The sequence below is a fragment of the Syzygium oleosum genome, unplaced genomic scaffold (assembly GCF_021117445.2).
Source record: "Syzygium oleosum isolate NSW1041296 unplaced genomic scaffold, Sole_v2.1 Sole_v2.30, whole genome shotgun sequence".
In the NCBI taxonomy this organism is placed as follows: Eukaryota; Viridiplantae; Streptophyta; class Magnoliopsida; order Myrtales; family Myrtaceae; genus Syzygium; species Syzygium oleosum.
The window spans coordinates 855600-863780 of record NW_026607514.1 but is presented as its reverse complement, the minus strand read 5'-3'; the positions used below and the strand labels follow the sequence as shown (position 1 = coordinate 863780).

Here is an 8181-nt window from a genome sequence, read left to right as displayed (position 1 = left end):
AGAAATGGGATTTGAGAATAAGGAAGAAAAGATTTGCCTCCATATAACCTCCACGAGCTTAGTTATCATGGAATTTGACTAGCTCGTTCTATATACTTAAATAGTATTAAAGAAAGAGGTTAGTTGAGGAAGAAGAAAAAAAGGGCTATATGGATGGCGTGGTTGAACTTTGGCCATTGAATAAATGATTTAGTACTACTTTAGATGAACTGCTAGTGATCCTTTTGTAATTAATCTCCATTTGTGCAAACGCATGGACCCCGATAAGCAATTTTGGACTAGTAGTATCAAGGTGAGGCATGTCTACACTTCTCATCATATAAGAATTAACATTACTACACTATTTATATATCGAGAATGCCGATAGTACTTGTATACTTGTAATTTGACGATTGAAGTTGCTAAACTGTGTAATGCAGTCATGTCGTACTTCTTCCATTGAGATGTTTATCAAAGATCGAGGAGTAACGAGCAAATGGGTCCGACCGGTTTCCGATAATGCGCTCAAATCCAAACCGACGCGAGCGAAAATTCGTCGAGCCGGACCCTTTGGTGAAACCATCGTAATCGAGCCGGATGAAACAGACCGATTTTTGTTGGCAGGGTCAGAACAATTTCAATTGAAATTTGCACCAGATTGTATTTGCACTCGAATCAACTGAATTTGTCTTCCTTTTAATTTTTTATTCGAATGAACACGAAATTGGAAAGGAAAGAAATGGAATTTGACCCAATAAAAAAGTAAGAGAAAGGCACAAATTCTCAAGCGGAAAGCACCACACATCAAATATCATATACCACTACCTGAAAAAAGAAAGGGGGGAAGAAAAAAGGGAAAAATAAAATAAAAAAGAAGAAAAAGCAAAAGCCCTTTGTGTCCAAATTTGCGGTATATAGCTTCCGAAGCGCCTCCCGCCGTCCATCCCGCCACCCGCCGCAGCTCCACTCGCTCTGCTGACGCTACACGTGTCCCATCAGAATCATCGCCCTCCTCAGCAACCGCATTTTTATAAAGTTGACGTCAACCCACCCCGGAGCGATGCGAGAAAAGGCGAAAAGCGGGAGATTAAAAAAATAAGGAATTATATAATTGGTTCCCGAATTTTGACTCGATGTGTACCGCGGTACCTAGCTAAAATTTAACTTGATGTGCTATATAGTCCATGAACTTTTAATCTATTCGATATGATCGCTGGTGCTTTTGATAAATGTTCAATTTAGTCTCCGGTTTCCTATAGTCCCTGCTTCAATGTAGTCTCCGAACTTGAATTAATAGAAGGGATCATGACACAAACAGTTCTTGAACTTTGGCCCGAATGTTCAATTTAGTCCATGAATTTTTGATTTATTTAATGTAGTCCCTGAATTTTAGCCTAATATTCAATATGGTCAATGAACTTTGTTCAATTTAGTCCCCGAACTATATGCAAATATTCAATGTAATATCCGAATATGGTCCCTAAACTACATGAAACATTGAACATAACTACACGAACATTTTCATGTAGTTTAGGGATCATATTTATGACTACATTGAATATTTTCATATAGTTCACGAAACAAAATAAAAGTTCAAGCTATGTTTCATATTTATTTTGGAAAAGATTTCAAAAAAAGTTACATATATATTGAACAAATTAAACATTCTTGGATGACATTGCAAGTTCGGGCGAGAGCTCGGGGACCATAAATCTTCGAGTCGTCACCTCATGGGAAAAATCGCGATAAAGCGGCCCGCCACTTGTCGGGCGGGAGTCGGGCGAGTGCGGGAGGGTCGGGCCGCACCCGAGCGCGTGGCGGGGGGCGACCGTGGCGTCGTCGGTTTCCGGTCGCAGTTACATTATTAATTTTTCCGAAAACGCGGGGCGAAGGGTAAAAAACAGGAAAATCAAAAAAAAGAAAGAAAAAAAGAAAAGAAAAACAGGGCACGAGGCGATGGGCTGTCTGGTTCTGTGCGAAGACTCGTTGGATGGTTGGTTTTTATTCTCTCTCTCTCTCTCTCCTCCTCCCTTCCCTCTTTCTCTCTCTTCCTCCCTCGTTTCTGTGGAGGCGAAGACACGAAGCGCTTTCTCTCTCCTCTCTCTCTAGAGGCCAGCGCCCATTCCTCTCGGTCTCTCCCTCGCCCCCGCTGCGACCGAGTGCGAGGAGGAGGAGGAGGACGACGGTGGTGGTCGTGGTGTTGGTGGGGGGGCGGTGAAGCGGTTCCGGGGGTCGCGGCGGCATCGGGCGGCTGATCCCGGCGTCGGCGGCGGCGGCCGGTGGCGGAATGCGAGCTCCGGCGGGGACGGCGGCCCTCCTCCTCCTCCTCGTCATCCTGCGGCGGCGGCGATAGTAGGTTGGCGGCGGCGGCGGCGGCGGGCGATGGAGTGATGGCGTTCGACGCTGGAATTCCGATGCCGCGGGGGTCCGTTGCCGACGGCCCCTCTCTCTCTCCGTCAGGTCGGTCTCTCTCTGTCTTGGCTCGAAATGTTGATGACGAGGGCCGATCGTCGTTTGGAATGGTGCGACGGGAACCTCGTTGGCTGTGGAGGTTCCGCGTTGTGGGATTCGCCCGTTTTTGTGTCTCTCCTCTGATGCTAATCAATGTGCTGCTTTCGTTCGTGTTTTCATATCTCTCTCTCTCTCTCGCTCGCTCGCGATGACATGCTTGTTCTGCCGTCGCGTTCTCTCGTTGCTTTTTCTCCTCGCTCGAGTGTTACGCGTGATCCCCGTTTGCGTTTGGGCGCTTGTCCCTTTCTCGACACTGCGCTGGTTGGTTCCTCCTGTCGTGCAACGTGTCGATGGTGCCGCCCTCCGGTGTTTCATATGTGGTTTGATTATTCACATCACGTCTCGGGTTTGCGATCTTGTCTGAGCGACTCCGTTTGCATTGTCAGCGAGCGCAGGCAATAACGGCATGTGGTGATAATGTATTTCTATCTTGTTGTTAGGTTGTTTCTATCTTTTGGGTATTGAGTATGAGATGATCAAGGAAATTCACAGTTAGTGCAATCGCAATTTCTGCAAAGTGAAGCTATCTTTCTTTATTCGACTATTATATTATGTATTTTAAATCAGTGGCATTTTTCTAAGTTTGTTCCCTATATTTACAAAAGATGCGGGGGGGTTTATATTTTGTATTTTGTGTTTCTCTTTTGCTTCCATTCATTTGTTGATCAACGGTGGCACAAAATTGTCCTGTTTAGACATGTCTTATGGGAAAAGTTCCATACTTTGGTCTTCTTCCTCAGTTAATGTTGGCCATATATGATTGGTAGATTCAACTGATTGTTAGTTTTGACTGCTTTCATTTCGAACGAATTAGCAATTAGTTTAGCACTCAGATGCTTTGGTAAAGATTTCAGCTTGGCATTGAAGCGAGGTGATATTTCATCTTTATATTTTTACTGGGGTGAACATCTTTTAGCTTCTGACTTCCTTCCAGAACTGACCATCTTGGTGGCATTCCTGTGATGTAAAGATTGAGAGGATGGGGCAAGATCCTGGGATCACATCTTTGCCTCTTTGGATCTAGAAAGTTTGTGCCGTAGGCAAAAAGAAAAATAGAGAGATCCTTGCAAAGCTACCTTCTAGTTTTGCGAAGGTGTTTATTTAGCGAGAAGGCTTTCGATTTTAACAAGATAATACGCTTCTCATAAATTATTTATGCGATTGGTCGTGCCAAATCGGACGATTCATTATTGCATTTTTTGTGATGGACAATTTCTCGGTGAAATAAATATTACTAATTGTGACACTTTTATTATCTTTTGAATTTTGATATGATCTGGCAATAGTCTTTCTGAAATTAATTTCTTTGTCGTTTCAGATGCTCTAAAGTAAGATCAAACTGGTTTGTGGATCTATATTTCAGTCAGAATGCTGGAGAATTAATGCAGCATAGTAGTGAGTATTACGTGAAACAAACTTCCATAGTTAGCTTTTGCAGAACAGTACTCTTTCTCACAGGATTTGAACTGCATCAAATCAACTCAATTTGAACTAAAATCAACTCAATTCCTTTGTTTTTTAAAATTCAAATGAACGACAATTTGGAAAGGAAGAAAAGGAATTTGACCAAAAAAAAAAACAAGAGAAAGGAAGAGAAAGGCACATATTCTCCCAAGCGGAAAGCATCACACAACAAATATCAAATACCACTAACTAAAAAAAAGAAAAAGAAAAAATAAAAAGCAAGGGCGCTTTGTGTCCGAATCTGCGGTATATAGCTTCTTCTATAGCCCCTTCCGCCGTCAATCCCGCCGCCCGCCACAACATTTATTAACTTGTCCAACCCAAATAAATTTTAACGTGTTTAATTAAACATTTTTACGGACGTGATAAAAGCGTTGAAGGATCCAAATCTACGGCATCGTGTTCATTTATGTGTTTAAACATGTTCGTCGATTCACGACATGGTATTTGATTAAGCTTCAATCGAGCACGCTCACCTTGGTGCCATGTAAACACATCGTATCGAAAGTTGCCGGCCTCGGTTGGAGGCGATTGGACTTCAAAGTATGTTGGCGAGTAGAGTGTCAAGTGCAGCAACAGCTATGGTGGAGTTGACGGAGGAAAGAGAGTTAGGAGCATTGGAAATCAGAAATATTTTATCCTAGTATTTGACGAACCAGCATTTCTATAAGGAGAAAATAATTATTGAGTGGGTTATGACATCACATAAATGTTGTGTGAATTACTTAATATATTTTTTTTCTAAACTCGAGTTTAATTTTATTCCTCTCTTTTTTTTTTCACATTGGGATCGTCCAATTTGTTTTTGCAGTGAATTATGAAGTAAACAAATTATATGTTTCCATAAAAACTCGAAAGACAAAAAAGATAAAAAAAAAAAAAAGACAAAAAAGACAAAAAAGAAAAAAAAAACTCTTATAAATTTTCATTGTTCTTCACCTTTACCTTGCTGGATGCTCGGCTATGTAAAAAGATGCAGACAAGGAAAAACCCTTCGGAAACTCGGCCGGAAAATCCGCGGAAACCCTAGGATTTCGATTCCACGGCGGAGGCCTCCGTCCACCGCGCCATCCACCCACCGCGAATACTCCGGCCACCGGCGGAATCGCGCCAAACGAAACCGACCTCCTTCTCATTTGCAGCGGCGACGCAGAAGCCCTAGCGATCTCATCATGGCGGAGACCTCCGTCCGCCGCGAATCCTCCGGCGGCAACCGGCGGAATCGCGCCAAAGGAAGCCGACCTCCTCCTCCTCCTCCTATGAGCCCTAGGGATCTCATCAGCGACTTGCCAGACGCCGTGATCCACCACATCTTCTCCTTCCTGCCCCTGAGAGACGTCGTGAAGACCGGCGTCCTCTCCAAGCGCTGGCGGTCCACCTGGACCACCACCGCCCAACTCGTCTTCGACGAGGCCTACTCCTCGGACTTCCCGTCCGTCGTCGACAGCGTCCTGATCCGGTGCACCTCGCCCGCGGTGAAGAGGTTCCACATCATCCGCTTCACGTACGACAAGCTCCTCCGCTCCAAGCTCGACCTCTGGCTCCGCTTCGCGGAGGAGCGCCGCGTGGAGGATCTTCGCCTATGTCTTCATCAGCCGAAGGTTCATTATAAACTGCCGCGGTTCTTGTATTGCTTGAGTCGGTTGGTGCGCCTGGAAGTCAGGGGCTGCTGTTTTTCGTTGGGTACTGCTGTCGGGTGGCCTTGCCTTAAGGTCTTGTCGATAAGATATGCGGAGGTGAGTGATGATATCCTGGAGGGAATTGTCAGGGGAAGTCCTGTTCTAGAGTCCCTTGAGTTGCACAATTGCAGGAGCATCAAGAACATTGTTATAGATTCGACTAGTGTGAAAGAATTAATACTCGATAATGGCTGGTTATCTAACTTGGAGAAAATTTGGGCCCCCCATTTGCTGTCGCTACGGGTACTGGGGGTTTGGCGTCTTCATTCCATGTTCAGACTTGACGACGTATCTTCTTTGGTGGAAGCCGAGTTAGATTTTTCTGTGTCTGGTGACAGGATAGGGCACGACTTGTTGAAGGTACTTCTTGAGAAGCTGTGTGGAGTTGCTACAATCACCATTGGCCATTGGTGTTTGAAGGTACCAGCTCAGTATTTTTGCCCTTTATAAGGCGTACTCGTGTTGAATGGTGTCCGTGATTGACACCATTTAGTGCTGTATATTGCCCTGGGTTGGGAGACCTCAGCTCCCTGTGGCATTCTAGTCTTTCGTCTAGGGGAATCATTGTGTTTAATTTCGAATAAATGGATCTGTGATTATTGCTCAATTAGGGACAACGAATGCCACTAGATATTTCTATTTATTATGGATGCTACTCAACACAACACTGATAGATGCTTGATTTTCACAAGATAAATGCATGTAGAGATTATTTGAAAAGGTTGCATTTTCCATTCGCTCTTTCAGTTTATAGAAAAAATACAATTATCTGGAAAGATGACGAAGAGTAATGGACCTAGTCATCTTAGGTTGCTAGAACCGGGTCATGCTCTCTCGTCACACTAGGCTGATGTCCCATAATCATCTTACAGAGTATTCTTACAATATTTTAGAATGGCAATGGATGGATTTTCTCGGAAACTTCGGTTGATAACGAGGTTTGCTGTCTCGTATGACCAACTACTAGAATTTTCACATCCTTCAAGTATCACAAGTTTTATGTAAATAGATTCTTAAAGAGATTCACTTGTTCATCTCTACTTGGAGTATCCTTATCGGTCTTTTCCTGGCTGGGAGACAGTGTCAAAGGATATTGTATCTGGATGAACTGTAATTTTGTTATTCTTTATTCATGTCCAACAGGAACAGTAATATTAATTAATTTTTCTATTTTGCTTGCTCAATGTGCTTAGGTTCTGTCCACTTTGGAGATGGAAGGAGTGTCATCTCCATTGTCAAAATGTCAGAATCTGATACTATGCACGCCAGTTGGTCAATGCGAACTTCTCGGGATAGCATACATCCTACGAAGTTCACAGTGCCTGGAAAAATTAGTCATACGCCTGACTCGCTCTTGCGTATCTAAGGTTTGTTACTTTTCTATAGTATTTTCAGTTCGCTTCTTGTGCTGACTTCCTCTTTGCATGAATGAGTTAAAACTTTAGAAGCACATAAAGATGATCAATCTCAAACTCTTACTTGTTCCGGCAATTCAAATTTGCCCAGGACTCTCAGTCTACTCGACATTTGTGCTGGGCTGTTTAAGCTGTATTAGTTCATGTCCTAAAGTAACTGCAGTGTTATTCTGGAGATTCTTTTGCTGCCATGTAAGGTTAGGGTCTTGAACTAATGAATTAGTGATGAGCCACCTAGAAAGAGAAGATGTTTTACTGTGTGGACGAGGTTAGAGCTCAAATTGATGAAGACTCGATATAAAGTAAAATCTGAGGTGGACAAATGAAAGTTGTTAGTTTGAAATTTTTGTGAGGCAGCGAATTCTTTTTTCTGTGGATCGGCATCTAATATGAAGTTTCTTTCTTAAATGGGGCATCTATTTGCAGCTTAAGCTCGACGAAGAATCTATACAACGTTTCAACTTTCACGAAGATCTTTTGTGTTCACGGAAGGGGAACTTTCAATGTTTGGCGAAACATCTCAAGAGGGTGGAGATCATCGATTTTGCTTGTGGTTTGGAGTCGAAACATCTGCTCGCCCTGATTAAGTTTCTCGTTGGTGATGCACTCGCTCTGGAGAAGATGATTATCAAGGCTAATTTGCGTGCACAACATGTACAAAAACTTGTTCGAGTTGCTGATATTTGCCAACTACATGGTGTGAGCCGAAATGTGCTCAGCTATCGAAGAGCTTCCCAAAATGCCGAAGTTATCTTCGATTATCCTTTGGAAGAGGTGTCCTTTGTTAAACATCTGAGGAAGATCTTGAATTCTAAACGTGGATGAGCACTACCCTGCTCATTCTTATTAACTCTCTCTTGACGGTAGAGTTACATGAACTGTACGACAGTATTGGGTTTTTAACATGTACCTAATTTGCACTTATTTCAAGTTTAGTTTAGCTGTAAATGTGAAACCCCTCAGGAAAGAGGTTAGTAGTAGGTGTTTTGGATTATGGACATATGAAAGGGCATTTTGGTCAGGATACTGCTCAGCTTCCTTTCTTTTTCAGGCAAAGTAGAAAATTTAGGGGTATATCAGTTATCTGCACGATTAAGGAAACGTCCTGATCATTATGATATGCATTTTGGAAA

General features: G+C 43.1%; 1 protein-coding gene across 2 annotated transcripts; it reads left to right on the top strand.

Moving 5' to 3' along the window:
• Positions 1 to 4918: 4918 nt before the first annotated feature.
• LOC115667840 (putative F-box/LRR-repeat protein At3g18150) lies at positions 4919 to 8181 on the top strand. 2 transcript variants are annotated; one of them, XM_056304017.1, is made up of 3 exons: positions 4919 to 5993; positions 6827 to 7000; positions 7475 to 8181. In XM_056304017.1, the coding sequence occupies exons 1-3, from the start codon at positions 5127 to 5129 to the stop codon at positions 7871 to 7873; spliced, it is 1440 nt and encodes a 479-aa protein (XP_056159992.1). In that variant the 5' UTR covers positions 4919 to 5126; the 3' UTR covers positions 7874 to 8181. The 2 variants fall into 2 exon arrangements, with proteins under 2 accessions (XP_056159992.1, XP_056159991.1); XM_056304016.1 differs by having other exon boundaries at positions 4919 to 6053.

Bases quoted from the DNA above. Each gene is read 5' to 3' on its own strand.
- LOC115667840 (XM_056304016.1), top strand. From the start codon at position 5,127: ATGGCGGAGACCTCCGTCCGCCGCGAATCCTCCGGCGGCAACCGGCGG. The intron at 6,054-6,826 runs GTACCAGCTCAG...CAATGTGCTTAG, and splicing joins TTGGCCATTGGTGTTTGAAG to GTTCTGTCCACTTTGGAGAT. The intron at 7,001-7,474 runs GTTTGTTACTTT...ATCTATTTGCAG, and splicing joins CTCGCTCTTGCGTATCTAAG to CTTAAGCTCGACGAAGAATC.